The sequence below is a fragment of the Antedon bifida genome, chromosome 11 (assembly GCF_963402885.1).
Source record: "Antedon bifida chromosome 11, ecAntBifi1.1, whole genome shotgun sequence".
Classification (NCBI taxonomy): Eukaryota; Metazoa; Echinodermata; class Crinoidea; order Comatulida; family Antedonidae; genus Antedon; species Antedon bifida.
Window position 1 is genome coordinate 9,113,486 of NC_136236.1, and position 19,099 is coordinate 9,132,584.

A 19,099-nucleotide genomic window follows, 5' to 3' on the forward strand; every position below is an offset into this window, starting at 1 on the left:
TTGTATTATTAACCTAGCTTACACATACCATATATGAGTTACATAATATAAGAATATATGCTTTTTGGCCTAAATAGTAGTAGGCCTATGAGAATCAGGCCAACAAGCCAGCCAAAGTAAGGCCTACTACTACTAGGCCTACATATGGTGACTTGGGATTTGTTAGAGAAGCTAGGCCTAGCTAATTAAGAATTTAATTCGTTTTGTGCCTTTAAAAGAAAAGACCTACTTCATTGCCTAAATAAAAACAACAAGTTTTAAGCCTATATCATGATATAAACAATTCTGTCCTTATTCTATTGTTTTATAGATCTCGCCATCTCGTTACCAGATTATACTGTAAAGCTGTTTTTTTGTGCGACACTCATTGGCCAACAAAGTAAAAGAGATGAACAAAACACAGAAGGTTAGCGCACCGTGAGCCACAGCAGGAATAAGATACTGAATAGTTTTTATGTTTTGTATATTTTGTTGCACCTTGTTATTAATTCTTTTATTCATTACTCCAACTCATAACTGACCGGTAAAGTGTATGCTGATGTGTAATTATTAGTTTTATATTTTTAATTCAAAATTAGTTATTTAATTTATCCAAAACCTTGATCTTTTTACAGTGATATTATCCCTATTTCCCACAAGGTACAACCAAAACAATCCAGAATATATATATATAAAAGACACCGAACCAACTACTAGTTATTCAACTGCAAAAACAATATTTAATAGTGTATAATAGTATATTTTTATGTGTATGTATATCTGTAATTTCGTTTTTATATTGTTATCCTAAATATTTTATTGATATTTCAATAAATTGCAGATGAAAAATTGACTTTAGATTTTATTACAGTACTCTTTTCGCCTAGGCCTAACAAACGATTTGCTGTCGCATGAAAGAAGGTCTAATAGCGGACTTATTTCAAGCTGAAGATCTCAACCACCCATAGAAAATAAACATTGTTTGGCTACTCATTTTCTATAGAAAGTTGTTAGGTTTCTATAGAAAAGTGATAGAGTTTCCGTAGAATTTTTATAGAGTTTCCATAGAAATTCTATAGAATTTTTATAGAGTTTCCATAGAATTTTTATAGAGTTTCCATAGAATTTTTATAGAGTTTCCATAGAGTTTTCATAGAATTTTCATAGAGTTTCCATAGAAATATCTATAGCATTTCCATAGAGTTTTCATAGAGTTTCCATAGAATTTCTATAGATTGTTTCTATAAAAAACTTTATAGAAAATCTATAGAAAATTCTATAGATCTTCTATAGAATTTTTTTTTATAGAATTCTATAGCAAATTTTTGTAAGGGAGTGTAAATGTTTGATTCATAATGTAATCTATAATATGCAATTTGCCTTATTATAACTTAATATAAATGATTCAGCGATGTTTTCTCACAAAATAATCACATACCAATGGTTAAACCAATTCTAAAAAATACCACACCACCCCCCCCCCTCCACCCCGCCATGATAGGGCATTATATTTCAACTGGCTCTCTTTATAAAAAAAAAAAAACAGAGACAACTTTCCTTATAAATAACTTTATACAAATAAGTGGACAGATCCCGCCATAAGATAATTCAATACTGAAGTTGATCCAGCATATTCACGAAACCACAAATCCTTGATAGCAAAGCCTGTACTAATTCACGTATTTCACTAGCGTGATAACAGAGTACGACACTTTGTTTTCTTAGTAGTTCCACTCAGGAGTTCTAGAAACGTATCGGTTTCTATTCTAGTTAGTCGTCTTCTAGCCTAGAATAACGGCTTGAAACGTATCTTTTATTTTCTGTTTTAGGGAACATCCTAGAATATCGATTTTCAACGAATCACTGATAGCAAAGCCTATACTGATTCCCGTATTTCACTAGCGTGATAACAGAGTTTGACGCTTTGTTGTCTTTGTTTTCTTAGTAGTTCCACTCAGGAGTTCTAGAAACGTATCGGTTTCTATTCTAGTCTTTTTCTAGCCTAGAATAACGGCTTGAAACGTATCTTTTTCTTTCTATTTTAGGGAACAACCAAAAATATCGCTTTTCAACGAATCACTGATAGCAAAGCCTGTACTAATTCACGTATTTCAGTAGCGTGATAACAGAGTACGACACTTAGCTTTATTATCTTTGTTTTCTTAGTAGTTTAACTTAGGAATTCTTAGAATGTATCGGTTTCTATTCTAGTTAGTCTTCTCCTAGCCTAGAATAACGGTTTAAAACGTATCTCTTATTTTCTATTTTAGGGAACACCCTAAAATATCGATTTTCAACGAATCACTGATAGCAAAGCCTGTACTAATTCACATATTTCACTAGTGTGATAACAGAGTATGACACTTCGCTTCGTTATCTTTGTTTTTTCCACTTTTTCAGTTCGTTTCTTGTTGACGTACACACACAACAGTGTTAAAACAAATGAAGACAACCTGATGTAGGTGTGTCTCATTAGTGTGCGATGTTGAATGGACTATACCATTATCGGGCGGGGGTGGGGGTGTTGATATGGTTATGTATGTTAAACTTCTCTTCGGAGAGAGGGGCTATCCAGCTAAGCAGTAGCAAAGCCTGGTAAGCAGTAGCAAAGTATAACGCAGATGGCCCCTGGTTTAGGGAACCTAATTGGCCCTCCAACGCTGTAGGCCTTGGACATTTTTAGCCTTTTTCGACATATTATTTGAATGCCCGTTTCCCTCTAGGCACTGCTAAGGAGCCCCTATAAGCTCTGGGGCCCCTGGGTTTAGCCAGTGAGCGCTCATAGCCGTTATGCCACTTTTTTTTAAAACCATATTTAATGATGATGATCCATCTGGCAATTGCTGATCATAAGAGACCCTCAGAGTTTCATAAGACAATCATGTACACAAGATGCTTTACATAAACAAAGTCTTATTAAAAGTCTTTGAGAGTGGAGTAGTAAAAAAATGGAATGGAAATATCAATTATCTAAACTCGTCAATTCATTAACTTCATTAATTATTTTCATCAAGTTTCTTAATGAATTCATTCATCTTGTCTTCCTACTCTTGAACTTGAGCTCGCTGATTGCCATTTTCATTTTTTTTAGATTTCTTTGGGAATGTTCATCACACCATTCAGATACTGTTGTTGTTGCTGGCTGATAATTCTACAACAAAGTAAATACAAATTTCTATGTTTTTGGTTTTATATATATATAAATCTATGATAAATTTGAAAAATATAAGAAATAGAAAATTGTTTTTTATTAAATTACTATAACAATAATTCAATTTATAAATTCGCCATGATATTTATTGCTGGCCTAGGTACTTTAACTTGTGCGCTCGCATCGTGCGGCTGTATGCTCGCATCGCGCCGCTAGGCACGCCTGGAGGCATATAATCTAAAACCACATCGTTGATAGTCTTAGGCTTAGACTTCATATTGCAATGGTCTTTAATCTAAGACCATCGTTGCTAAGGGTTTCATCTTGGGCTTAAGTCTAAGACCAGGCTTAAGACCTTACTGCAATCCACCCCTGGTATTTTCGCCCATGAGTTACATATATACCATACTGTAAACAGTCTAGAAAATGCCTCAATACTATCAAATAAGAACTGTAACTCACAATTAATAAATATTAATGTAAACAAGGAATTATACAATTCTGCAATAAAAGTCTAAATAAGTAGAATATAAGGACTCTAACTCTATTGAAATAAAACATACTTTCTGCATTGCTTGATGGTCCAGCTTCACTTCTTGATCATTTACCTATAAAAAAAAAGTATTTTAGAAAAGTAATTACAATATCCATGATGATGAATACTATTACTATAACATTTTATTTAAACTTTGAACTAATCAACAACTAAAAATATTAAGATTTAACTTGTTATTTTATATATTTTTCACATTTTTTGTTACTTTTTGGTAACTTTATAGAACCAAACTGTAATACAATTTGCAAAATGGCATTGAAATCATTCACTAAAGTACCACATCAGAACATAAATCTTAACTGCACCTTATTAAACTTCAGTTCCAAACATAATTATTTGACTGCTATACAGTAAATGCTTTAAAATTATAGATTAGGTTAAACAATATCAATTTGCGTGCGATGCATGCTGGTATGCATGGCAGGCCACTTAAATTATTAGAAACAACTTATTTTTCTCATCTATACCGTTTAAAGACGAAAACATTATAGGCCAATATAGTATTTAATTTTACATAAAATTCAGTTTGTGACCCTATTAGTCCATGGGCTGGAGGGGGTTACCGTGCACCCCCCCCACAGTTAAACTTCTTTGGTATCATTTTCTTCCCACGGACATATAGAGTGAAAAAATCGATGTTAACAAGAAAAATATAGGGATGCATTGTATGTACTTGCGTCATTTGTAATGATCATCAGTGTTTTATCTTCAAATATTTTTTGGGGTAGGGGGTAACATTTATCCTAATAACCCAAGAATCCAACATCTAATTAGTATTATCTTAGTAACATTGTGTAGCATACATCTTTTAAAATCTTTTAAAATTTAAATAAAATTAATCGGAAGATTATTAAGGTCAGTAGAGGTCAAAAGGTCATTGACCTTTTGCAAAATGCAAATTTTTCCCAAAATATAGATAAATTTCAATATCGTATCTACAATTTTCAATATTTTTTATCTTAATTGTGTTTTACTTGTGCTTACTGACATATTGAATAAGAAAATATATGTTAACAAGATAAAAATTGCAGTTCATTATATACAAATTGTTATTTTTTATTGTTAAAAATTGCAATAAAAATACATTTTTTGGGGTAGGGGGTAACAATAATAGCAATAACCCAAGAATCAAACATCTAATTAGTATGATCTTGGTGTCGTTGTGTAGCATTCATGTTTTTTAATCATATAAAATTTGAATAAAATTAATCGAACCATTTTTAAGGTCAGTAGAGGTCAAAAGGTCACTGACCTTTTGCAAAATTGCAAATATTTGCCATAAAGAGATACATTTCAATATCAAATCTCCAATTTTCAATATTTTTTATTTTAATTGTGTTTTACTTGTGTTTACTGACATATTGAATAACAAAATATGTGTTAACATGAAAAAAATTGCACTGCATTAATACCATTGACATGTAATGTTGTTATTCTTCAAAATTACAATAAAAAGACATTTTTGGGGTAGGGGGTAACATTTATCCTAATAACCCAAGAATCCAACACCTAATTAGTATTATCTTGGTACCATTGTGTAGCATACATCTTTTAAAATCTTATAAAATTTAAATAAAATTAATCGGACGATTAGTAGGGTCAGTAGAGGTCAAAAGGTCATTGACCTTTTACAAAAATGCACATTTTTGCCAAAATATAGATAAATTTCAACATAGTATCTACAATTTTCAATATGTTTTATCTTAATTGTGTTTTACTTGTGCTTACTGACATATTGAATAAGAAATTATATGTTAACAAGATTAAAATTGCAGTTCATTGTACATAAATTATCATTTTTTATTGTTAAAAATTGCAATAAAAATACATTTTTTGGGGTAGGGTGGAACATTAATAGCAATAACCCAAGAATCAAACATCTAATTAGTATGATCTTGGTGTCGTTGAGTAGCATTCGTGTTTTTTAATCATATAGAATTTTAATAAAATTAATTGAACCATGTTTAAGGTCAGTAGAGGTCAAAAAGGTCACTGACCTTTTGCAAAATTGCAAATATTTGCCATAATGAGATACATTTCAATATCAAATCTCCAATTTTTTCAATACTTTTTATTTTAATTGTGTTTTACTTGTGTTTACTGACATTGAATAACAAAATGTAAAAAAAATTGCAGTGCATTAATACCACTGTCATGTAATTTTATTATTCTTTAAAATTGCAATAAAAAGACATTTTTGGGGTAGGGGGTAGCATTAATACCAATAACTCAAGAATCTAACATCTAATTAGTACGATCTTGGTATTGATGTGTACCATATATGTTTTTGTAATCATGTAGAAAAATTAAATGAAATTAATCGACCGATTACTAAGGTCAGTAGAGGTCAAAAGGTCACTGACCTTTTGCAAAAATGTAATTTTTTGGCAAAATGAGATATATTTCAAAATCAGATCTCCAATTCTCGATATTTTTTTATTTGAATTGTCTTTTACTTGTGCTTACCAACATATTGAATAAGAAAATGTGTGTTAAGATAAAAAATTGCAGTACATTGTATAAAAATTGTCAATTATTAATTAATAATAATAAATTGCAATATAAAGACATTTTTGGGGTAGCGGGTAACATTTATAAGAATAACCCAAGTATCAAACATCTAATTTGTATGTTCTTGGTATCGTTGTGTAGAATTTCAAATAAAAATTATGCATTATTATAAATAAAATTAAACAAAATGCTACACAACGATACCAAGAACATACAAATTAGATGTTTGATTCTTGGGTTATTCTTATAAATGTTACCCGCTACCCCAAAAATGTCTTTTTATTGCAATTTTTAACAATTAATAATTGACAATTTTTATACAATGTACTGCAATTTTTTATCTTAACACACATTTTCTTATTCAATATGTTAGTAAGCACAAGTAAAAGACAATTCAAATAAAAAAATATCGAGAACTGGAGATCTGATTTTGAAATATATCTCATTTTGCCAAAAAATTACATTTTTGCAAAAGGTCAGTGACCTTTTGACCTCTACTGACCTTAGTAATCGGTCGATTAATTTCATTTAATTTCTACATGATTACAAAAACATATATGGTACACATCAATACCAAGATCGTACTAATTAGATGTTAGATTCTTGAGTTATTGGTATTAATGCTACCCCCTACCCCAAAAATGTCTTTTTATTGCAATTTTGAAGAATAATAAAATTACATGACAATGGTATTAATGCACTGCAATTTTTTTCATGTTAACACACATTTTGTTATTCAATGTCAGTAAACACAAGTAAAACACAATTAAAATAAAAAGTATTGAAAAAATTGGAGATTTGATATTGAAATGTATCTCATTATGGCAAATATTTGCAATTTTGAAAAAGGTCAGTGACCTTTTTGACCTCTACTGACCTTAAACATGGTTCAATTAATTTTATTAAAATTCTATATGATTAAAAAACATGAATGCTACTCAACGACACCAAGATCATACTAATTAGATGTTTGATTCTTGGGTTATTGCTATTAATGTTCCACCCTACCCCAAAAAATGTATTTTTATTGCAATTTTTAACAATAAAAAATGATAATTTATGTACAATGAACTGCAATTTTAATCTTGTTAACATATAATTTCTTATTCAATATGTCAGTAAGCACAAGTAAAACACAATTAAGATAAAACATATTGAAAATTGTAGATACTATGTTGAAATTTATCTATATTTTGGCAAAAATGTGCATTTTTGTAAAAGGTCAATGACCTTTTGACCTCTACTGACCCTACTAATCGTCCGATTAATTTTATTTAAATTTTATAAGATTTTAAAAGATGTATGCTACACAATGGTACCAAGATAATACTAATTAGGTGTTGGATTCTTGGGTTATTAGGATAAATGTTACCCCCTACCCCAAAAATGTCTTTTTATTGTAATTTTGAAGAATAACAACATTACATGTCAATGGTATTAATGCAGTGCAATTTTTTTCATGTTAACACATATTTTGTTATTCAATATGTCAGTAAACACAAGTAAAACACAATTAAAATAAAAAATATTGAAAATTGGAGATTTGATATTGAAATGTATCTCTTTATGGCAAATATTTGCAATTTTGCAAAAGGTCAGTGACCTTTTGACCTCTACTGACCTTAAAAATGGTTCGATTAATTTTATTCAAATTTTATATGATTAAAAAACATGAATGCTACACAACGACACCAAGATCATACTAATTAGATGTTTGATTCTTGGGTTATTGCTATTATTGTTACCCCCTACCCCAAAAAATGTATTTTTATTGCAATTTTTAACAATAAAAAATAACAATTTGTATATAATGAACTGCAATTTTTATCTTGTTAACATATATTTTCTTATTCAATATGTCAGTAAGCACAAGTAAAACACAATTAAGATAAAAAATATTGAAAATTGTAGATACGATATTGAAATTTATCTATATTTTGGGAAAAATTTGCATTTTGCAAAAGGTCAATGACCTTTTGACCTCTACTGACCTTAATAATCTTCCGATTAATTTTATTTAAATTTTAAAAGATTTTAAAAGATGTATGCTACACAATGTTACTAAGATAATACTAATTAGATGTTGGATTCTTGGGTTATTAGGATAAATGTTACCCCCTACCCCAAAAAATATTTGAAGATAAAACACTGATGATCATTACAAATGACGCAAGTACATACAATGCATCCCTATATTTTTCTTGTTAACATCGATTTTTTCACTCTATATGTCCGTGGGAAGAAAATGATACCAAAGAAGTTTAACTGTGGGGGGGGTGCACGGTAACCCCCTCCAGCCCATGGACTATATTAGATCGATAAAACGTATACAAATGCTATTAAATAAGTACAATACTCAAAGTGAATTTGTAACACAATTTTCACTTATTGTTAAAGTGAAAAAAAAATAAAAAACATACTTTCTGTATTACTTGATGGTCCAGCTTCACTCCTTGATTGTTCACCTATAAAGAAAGTATTTTAGTACTAGTTACAATATCCATGCTGATAAATATAACATCATAAAAACCTTTTATCATAATTGTTTTTCCTCAAATCATTCTACTACAAACACATGTTATTTCTGCTGAATTTGTGAATGAGCTTATACTGCATTGTTTCACCTTTTAGTGTTGTTAATGCATCCACTTCTTTCATCATCTTTCTATCTGTAAGCAGTTTAATGAATTTCACCATCTTTTCTCCTTCTGCAAGTGTGCCTTTCATTTCCAGTTTCAAGATTAACCAAAACGGATCTGTGTCTTTGTTGACCTCCTTAATGCCTTTAAGGCGGCCAATAGTTACCATGTTCTCTGTATCCAATTGCTGACCAAACGCTATCAATTTTCTTCGATGCTCAGAAAAATGTTTGAATGGAATGCATTTGAAGTTCGGTAATTTTACAATGTTTGCAATCACGTCTTGAACTCCCTGAAGTCCGCATATATTAGTAGCTTCAATGAGGATACCAATGTCTGTCGGTTTGAGAAGTCCAGGACCCTCAAGTAGACCAAGCGGATGATATGGTGTACTTTCACTCTCAATTTTTGTCAAAGTAATGGTTGTATCACGATTCGTGAACTCGCTAAGTAACACTCTCAGCATGTGAATGTTTCCACGTTCCTTCCACCAAGTAGATACATCGGTGAGCAGTTCATTGTAATCTTCATCATTCAATTCTAATAATAGTAATAATACGATTTATTAATAATAATATCATTATGTGTTAAAGAGTCGAAACTGTGGATAATAAATAAAAAATAATAAATGTGGATTTATTGATTTTATATTCTAATATTCTTTTTTGTTATGTATATAGTATGTCCTTATGTCCTGAGGATTGATATTTGACATTTATTTATTTGTTCTTTCTTTAAACTGAAATATACTTTCAATTCCATTCCAATATACTTTTAATTCCAATGACTACCAATTTGCATTTAAAGCGAAACACTCGACTGATACGTGTATCTTTGTTTTAAAACATGTAATTGACTACTACAATAGAAATGGTAGTCCAGTTTTTGCCTGCTTTCTGGATGCCAGTAAGGCTTTTGATCGAGTCAATCACTGGACTCTTTATAATAAGCTCATTAACAATGGTAATAATCTTTGTATTGTTAAATTGCTCAAATGTTGGTATGAGAAACAGAGTTTTGTGATACGTTGGGGAAACTCTGTTTCAAATCCATTTACAGTATCCAATGGAGTTAGACAGGGTGGGGTTATGTCCCCTCTCCTTTATAACATATATATTAGTACTCTAAATTGTAGACTAAGTGGTTTGTGTCAGGGTTGCCAATGTAGAAACATTATCTTGAATCATCTTAGTTAATATGCGGATGATCTTGTTCTACTTGCTCCTTCTGTTGCTGGTCTCCAGCTATTGATACATGTTTGTGAAGAGTTTTCGCAAGAGAATGATGTTTTATTTAATGATAAGAAATCTTTTTGTATGCGTTTCTGTCCTCGTACTTGCAAACTTGAAGGTAATTCTATTACTAAACTTTTTGGTAAAAAACTTGCTTATGTTGAGAAAGGTACCTATCTTGGTCATATTCTTATGTGTGATTGCAGTGATGAGGCCGACATTCAAAGTCAGTACAGGTCTTTGTGTATTAGAAGCAACTCACTCAATCGTAAATTTATGAAATGCTCTACCAATGTTAAATGTTGTCTCTTTAGATCTTACTGTATTAATATGTATTGTGCAGCCCTTTGGTGTAACTATCGTATGAAGAATATTAGATCTCTTAATGTATGCTACAATAATGCTCTGCGCCGTATACTTAATGTCTCTAGAAGTAGTAGTGCCAGTGCAATGTTTATTGAACATGGTGTTCCTTCCTTTAACGAGTACATGCGAAAATCTACCTATAGTTTCATGCAACGTATGTTGAATAGTGGTAACATCCTTGTTGCTTGTGTTTGCAAACATATGCTCCATAACTCCAAAATGTATTGTAGATGGAGAAGCATTCTATATACTTAAGTTTAGTTTTATGGTTTATAAGTTTATTTATATGGATGATATTTCCGAAATAAAATGAAATTGAATTGAATTGAATTCAAATTTACTGATTTACAAAGTGGTTCAGTGAATACAACATAGTAACACATATAAAAATTAAAAAGAAAAAGGCGGATAAAGGTAAGAAAAAGTTAGGTATATATAATATAAATAATAATATAATATATTATATATATATATATAATATATATAATATAAATGATACTTGACTTGACTCGAATCCGACTTCTGACCAATATCATCAATAACATCAGTGCAAAAATCACCAAAAGTATTATTTGTGAAATGCTATTTAATCTAAACTAATTTGTTATGTGAAAGGTGTGTCCGAAGGGTGGTGTCCCCAGGGGAAATGGGTTGGACCTGTTCTCTTTATCATCTTTATCAATGACTTATATATGGACGACACTACAGTATCTGAACAGTTATCTAGCAAATGCAAAAGTACAATTAAGTCTATATGTAAAGACATATGTACTGTATTCTATTCTATACAGGTTTGTATATGAGGTGCCGAATTGTTCTGTAACTGGTCTTCCATAAATAAAATGAACGTTAATGAAAAGAAAATGCTTATCAGTTGCAAACGTACACAATCTCAACCCCCTTCAGCTAACTGGTGTGGATATTAAACGTGTTAAACAAGCAAAACTGCTTATTCAAGATGACCTATGATGGAATAGTCTTGATTTTTGCTTCTAAATGTTTTTAGGCCTATAAAACTTTCTGGAGACATTTATATTTTGTTTATATTTCAAAATATAATATGTCCAACCCCCCAGGACCTAGCAACTCTATTTTTCAAAATGTTCTTAGCTTCACTCCAAAAACATTTAACCATGATCACAGGCCAATCACAGGAAAGCTCAGCTTACGATGACATCATACCACAAAGCGTGGTTTTGTAGTCGAGTCTAGAATATTTACAAAATGTGTTCAAAATAAAGATAAATGGACTTTTCTCTTAAAGATTCGAATAATAAAGGCCTGATATCAATGGAAAAAAAACATTTTTTTTAGCACTTTAGCGTATTTCTCTGACAAAAAAAAGCATATGGCACTTGGAACTGTAGGCCTATTATCCTGGCGTAGGAGGACCACGACCGTATTACGCTGTATGTATGCGCCAGATGATTATGATTGGTTTGATGTAGACCCAATGGAAATATTTGATCCAAAGGAATGGTAGAAGCACGTTTGAAGTTAATTAATGATGAGTTAATCAACTTTTGTTCTCTTAATTTGATAATAAATCATACATATGATACATACACTTCAAGAAAATGAAATAAAAAATAGGTGTTCCCCTGCATTCTGACGATATATATTAATTTTAAAATTTAGCATATTTTCACCATTTTGTTAACTTACACGTACGTAGCCTGTCACTTTTGACGTGCTCGTATAACGCAATTTCGAGTTGAAACGTGAATCAAATATGATGATATTATTAAAGAAAGAGTGTAAAACAGAAATCGGGCAAAAAGAGTGCGCATTAACGTTTAAAGCGCAGTGCGCGTGCAAAAATCTGCGCAGTCATGGCAATTTTTTAAAGGCTTAAAATTGCCTGAAACGTACTCTAATTTCATCGAAAATAAATTTTGACAATTTTTAACATTTTAAGCGCGCGTACGCAAGCAAATTCCTGGCCAAAAGGAATATACTCTGAAAAATGTGATTGTTAACAAAATGCATACTGGAACAAAACAGAAAGAGATTAAATTAAATAACATATTAGATAATAGACTATAAAGGTGTGTTATCAAAAGAATATTTAAAACTTCTGCTAGTCATTAATATTACTATAATAGTTACATTGTCCTGGAGATGGCATAATTGTTGACACTACCACCCACACCACTTTGGGATTTATTTTTTATTAAATAACTGTAATAGTAGCATTATGATTTTATATCATTCTAATATTTGAGATACAATTGTTGAGTATAACTATTAACTATTTTATCTTAATAACCTATGTTTGATTACTAGCTCGCTCGCTACCATTTATTATTTGGGTGAGATGGCCATGTTTTATGTTTCTGTGCATTTGTCTTGAATTGATCAAACTTGGTTTGCATGAAGTAGATAAAACAACTCATTAAGTACATACTTAAAGATCATTGTTTCATCATGACAATAACTATATCATTGTTATCTTTATCTACTGGTAATTTACCTTCACTTGGATGACTTTGGCGACTCAGTGATGGGTCTTCGTTTTTGTCATAATTGCCTAAACGTAATCAAAGTGCGATATTACTATTATTGTAATTATCAAATCGTGTTGTATATTTGCACGCCATGTTGTAAAATTGTTTATACGTATCAACAAATTCCTTTATTGCAGTTCCATGTTATGTTCTGTTGATGTGTGACAGTGAGTTTTTAATGAAGAAAGTTGTACATTTTAATTATTATTTACTTAATCTAAACCAATACAATAATATATACAACATACCTGTAGTTGAACTGGATGCCCCAGCAACACCTGCAACAAATAAACAATACAATAACTATTTCCAAACAAAATATAAATTCCAGATTTCTTGTGTTACATTATAATGATCATAATGATCTGAAAACATAATTTTAGGTATCCTAACTTAACTAAATAATACTAATGTCAGCGCCTTATCAAACGAGCTTTGATGGTGAAAACAAGACTTGTTGAAATTGTACTAGAATACACATTTTAGCATAATGTTTATACCAATTATTGAAAATTATCGGTACTTGTAAGTGAAAGAATATAATAATTATATTACCTCTATCAAGTAGTAGCTTCTTTGCACGTTCGTTAAGACGACTTGCAAATTTCTCTAGTTTGCCTGGTTCATCTTTCAATTCTTCGTTACTCTCTAATTTGAAAACTACATCCCAGATATTTGTTAATCCAAAATGTTCAAGGTTGTAGTAAGCAATAACATTTGATAAACTGTCTCCTTCAACTTGTTGTAAAGCAGCAAACAACCGTTTTCGATATGGCGACATTGGTTTTATATTATTTTGAGTTTGTTTAATATTGTTATCCTTAATATACTCAAGTACAAGATGTTCAGCATCATTAACTTCTGTCAGTTTTGCGACCTCCAGGAGTAACTTGACATTAGAAGGTTCGATATAACCTTTTGTCTGGAGTTTATTAAACAAATTGTGTGCTGTTAAGCCACGCCGTTCAAAGTCTCCTAAGGGCAAGTGATCGTATAGGCATAGTTTTACCAAACGACAGTGATCACCAGCATAATGTTTACTAAGATTAGCTTTTAAGTCCTTGAATTTCTTATTCAAGTCTGCCATTTTATTTACTTTTTGGTTTGCTGCAAAAACAAAGTTTTAGATGACAGTAATAATTGTACCATCTTATTACCAGAAATTCAATTTGAATTGTTATCTCAGTTATCATCAATCAAAAGAATAATAGTTTGGCTTACTGCCATAATAAAATCATAAACATCCATTTACAAATATTTCTGCTTTCATCATTAGAATGGTACATAGTATATCTAAATAAAAAATGGCTACATTAATGTATGTCAGAGGTAATGAGCCTGGCTCTGATTCTGGCTTTGTCTCTGTAACTGGCACTAGCTGCTTTGCCTCGTTAGCTTCTGACTCGGATTCATAAACAAAAATATTTTATTTGGTGTTTATTCATTCGCATTTGTGAACATTATGATATTGAAATGAATGATGAAAATGATCATCTGTGATAGCCATTGCCTTTTTTAGAAGACGATCAGAAAATATGTTCTCCAAAGGCAATTGGGTAGATGCGATGCGGTCTTGACTATTCTATTTAGGTCACGCCTTTTATTTTCGGTAGCGCTACCGAACCATACCATTAAAAAATACGTTATGACACTCTGAATAACTGACCTATAGAAGGATGACATTATAGCAGAGTTTATGCCAAATGACATAAGTCTACATAGGAAGTAGATTCTTCTCTGGGCCTTTCTAATAATGTGTTAATATACCACTTCAGATCATTTGAAATATAAATGTGAAGTATGTGTGACGTCTTTTTACCTATTGTCTAACTAAGGACCAAAGTCATTACATTTTGTAATTTATGACCACTTGTTGGTTATCAAACATTATTGAATAGTTTCTTAAAAGAGTGCTAAATATTCATAGATTATTTACATACATTTCTGTTAGCATTGGTTTAAAATAGACTGTGTCAAAATAACAAAATATATTCAAACACATCGTGACAATACCCAATATCATTATTATCTTTATCTACTGGTAATTTACCTTCACTTGGATGACTTTGGCGACTCAGTGGTGTGCCTTCGTTTTCGTCACAATTACCTAAAAGTAATCAAAGTGTGATGTTACTTTCAACATTATTGCAATTATCTAAACGCGTTCTATATTTGCACGCAATGTTGTAACATTGTTTATATACGTATCAACAAATTCCTTTATTACAGTTCCCTGTTATGTTCTGTTGATGTGTGACAGTGAGTTCTTAATGAAGAAAGTTGTACATTTTAATTAATATTCACTTAATCTAAACCAATACCATAAAAAATATGACATACCTGTAGTTGAACTGGATGTCCCAACAACACCTGCAACAAATAAACAATACAATAATTATTTCCATAAAAAATAAAAATTCCAGATTATTTGTGTTACATTATAAAGATTAGGCATATAATGATCTGAAACCACAATTTTAGGTATTTTAAGTTACCTACTAAATAATACTAATGTCAGATGTCTAATGTCTTATCAGAAAAACAAAGCAATATATGAAGGGATTCTAAACATTGATGAATGTAAGAACACGTTTGAAATGAAATCTAATAAGGATTTAGGCAGTGATGGTTTATCAAACGTTTTAGAATTCCATTGACACCCTATGTAATGCTTTTAATTGTTATTTTAATAAATGCCAATGGTCAGTTATCGCAACAACAAAGGAACAACAGAGGAATAATCTCTTGATGTGCAAACATGGTATTAAATCAAGTTTTAAAAAGCAGGAGATTGATAATGCTATTACTAATATATTACAATTGATAGTTTGTGACGTAATAGATACTGATCAGAAATGTTATAATAAAGGAAGCTTCGCTGGTGAAAACATTACTTGTTGAAATTGTACTAGAATACAAAGATAGTTTTAATAAATAAATTGTCATTTGGTTTAGGTCAGGACTCAATACAATGGGTTGAGACTATCGATTACAACGAGTAATGGATCATTAGAAAGGATTTTGGAAGAATATTGGTATTATACAAGGAAATGGCTATAAATGTAAGAAGTAACAGGAGGTAAAATTGCTTAGTTAGCTGACAATACAATACTTTTGGCTAGACTGAAAAAAAGTATTTAAACTTTAGACTTAAATGAAGTAGACTTGTTTTATAAGCTAATAGCAGCATGTTGTAACAATGTATAGAATATCAATAATGATTCTGCTACAGTAGTACAGTACTTACTACTAGTAAGAGGAATGAAGATATCACAGCTAATAGCAGCATGTTTTTGTTTTTCAGTTTCCTGTGCTGTAGGGATGAGTGAGAGTCCTTCATGAAGAAAGTAGTGTATTAATGAAAATGTACTTAAAAAAAGAGAATACATTTAAAGATTCTTACATCCAAACAGCCGCTTGTAACATGTGACATCCATTGTAACAGACTTTCCAGTTTCTGTGCACGTTAACTTCCTGCATTGGAAATCTTTAAGAATTTGAAAATGCTTTTTGTCTAATTGATCACTACACCGACAAGGAATGCATCTCTTGAATGGAATCCCCCTTCTACCACCATCTTTAGTTTGCTCGAATGACTTCTCAACTGTTGACAAAACCTAAAGATATAAATTTAATGTTGATTTGAATTTAATTGAATTTAAGATATCATATCAACAAATATGAAAGCATCAATGATGCAGTAGCTCAAAATGTAAGACATTTTATGTAATGTGAGGATTTATGGTGTAAATCTGAGAACTTGATTCGGAATAAATCTTTTAATAGGCAGTACACATTAAAATTACTTATAATTCAATTCAAAAACATGGATGTAATTTGTTTACGCTGTTTACTGTTCTACTCTGTGTCCAAAGTTGGATCACCGCCTTTTTTAATGACTTAGCTTCCCGGGCCTAACATTAGTCAATGATTTACGATGGATAAATTTAATAAACAATAGGTGTGTTATAAAACAAATAATGAATGTTTTATATTCATTGAATGGAGAGAATATGTTATTCTTTGATTGCTCTATTTTCAACTTGGCTCTCTGCTTCGTTAAAAATAGTGCAGATAATTGTTCAACTCATGAAATATTCTTACCATCGAACTCATAAACATTCATTATTATACTATACATTGCAATGTTGGAAAATAATTTGTAATTGATTTGTAAAATCAGTATACATTGTATATATGCAGACATTTTCAGACATCAAGCAAACCTGAGAGAAATTTTCTACGTGTATTTTCATAAACTACCTCCAAATAGATAGATAACATAACTGGTATAGAAACATACCAATTTACATGCTTCAGCTGAAGGTTCCTCCTTACTCGTTTTGTCAAAAGAATCTGTTCTTTTAATAGCCATCTAGAAAGTGAAAATAGATGTGATGTTTTGTTATCAGAATTTAGTTTTATATGCATTTAAAGTAAATTCTGACATGACAGATCAGGGAAAGACTAAGCAACAATATTTAACTTTCATAATTTAGTGATATTTATTGAACATTAGAGATTATATATTACCTTTAACAAGAACATTCGCTCATCCTTCTTAGTAATATATTTGTCAAGAGACAAAATCACATGATGATTTTCGTTGAGGTAAAGTTCTGCATAATTACATGACAGTATTGGGTCAACTCCTTCCTTTTGAAATTTATTAAGGAATTCAATAATTAAATATGGAAACAACACGTCTGGCAGATATCCCTCAAAGTCGTAATAGATAGGCCTACTGATAGATTGTGAATCATCAGGTACTTGTCTCACTTGACTTTTCTTGATAGCAAGTCGCAGTGGCACAAAAAAGGACCGTTTTCCATTTCCAGATTTCTGAAATTGTTAATTCATAACAATGCCATTTAGATTACTTTAAGCATAGTAAGCAAACTAGAGATACTCTATCATTTAGACATTTTCAGTAGAAAATGTATTCAAACAATGTCTGAGCATTAAAAATCCAAACTATTGAAATTGATTAAACCATAATACGTTTTACCCCAAATCTTACATGCATAAAATGACAGATTAAAGAAACAAAACCCACTGTAGATGTACTTACCACATCTTGGCTGCTGGTTGTCTCCTTCTCACAAATGAAACCTAATTGAATCATCAGTGCTACAAGAAACTCAAAATTCTTTCCGCTGTCAACTTTACTATCTTTCCATAATTTACGCAACAAGTCTTCTTCTAGTATGCCTTTGTCAAGCTTATCAAAAGATGTTCTAAATTTAGCGGACTAAAAAAAACACCAACTATCAACCGTGTATCGTATTTTGTGTTTATAACAGTTGTGAGGATGACGGAAATAGATACAGTAAGCATTTAGAATATAGATGAACCATGTGTTGGTATAATACAGTATTGTGGTTTAATCATTTCACTGTGCGTAACAGGTGATTTTTAATAAATTGCAAAAACCTACTGAGATAATTTTGTAAATATTTTTGTGGTGGGTAAAAGGTTGGTCTACGGTTTGGAGTAAAAAAAATGGTAATTTGCATACTAATGACATCATTACAGAAGACAATATTAAAAAATAAGGTCGCATGTAGTGCAGGAAAAATAGTTTTAATACATTGCAAATATATTTAAGTTTATCAAAAATATAGTGTGTGCTATAAATTATAGGCAAATATGATTACTGTAAATAATTGTTTTTACCATACCCATAACCATAATGATGGTTATATGCAGTTCATATGTTTATACCCGGTAATACCGGGTACACGCAGTGAAATGATGCCTTACAGCATACTTTTATTTTATCTATAGAAAATGTTAAGCATCTTTATAAAATATTATCAATGACAAATTCTTTGCTAAGGAATAATAAATTACACAGAACAGGAGTAATTATACTACTGTAACACGTTTTTACAATGCAAGACATTTATGAGTCTACTCACTGGATTTTTTGGGGGAACCACAGTTACAAATTTGGTGACAATTTCAACCAGCCTCATCGGATCTAGCACGACTTGATCCCTTAATAATTTGTTGTCAGGCATGTAAACAATTTCCCCAAGATCGTACAAGAAGTTAAGCAGGACTGATTTCTCTTTTTCGTCAACAATACCATTGGTTCTTGTCAGATGTTTGATCTAAAAGAAATAATAATTACTATTATGTAGAATTAAATGAAA

General features: G+C 30.9%; 1 protein-coding gene across 1 annotated transcript; it reads right to left on the reverse strand.

The window, feature by feature from the left end:
- Positions 1-1,322: 1,322 nt before the first annotated feature.
- On the reverse strand, positions 1,323-9,382 carry LOC144855335 (uncharacterized). The gene is made up of 4 exons (XM_078713158.1): positions 8,822-9,382; positions 8,618-8,662; positions 3,694-3,738; positions 1,323-3,130 (listed from the first exon to the last, which is right to left on the reverse strand). Exons 1-3 carry the CDS (start codon positions 9,300-9,302, stop codon positions 3,731-3,733), a joined length of 534 nt encoding a protein of 177 aa, XP_078569284.1. The 5' UTR covers positions 9,303-9,382; the 3' UTR covers positions 1,323-3,130; positions 3,694-3,730.
- Positions 9,383-19,099: the final 9,717 nt, after the last annotated feature.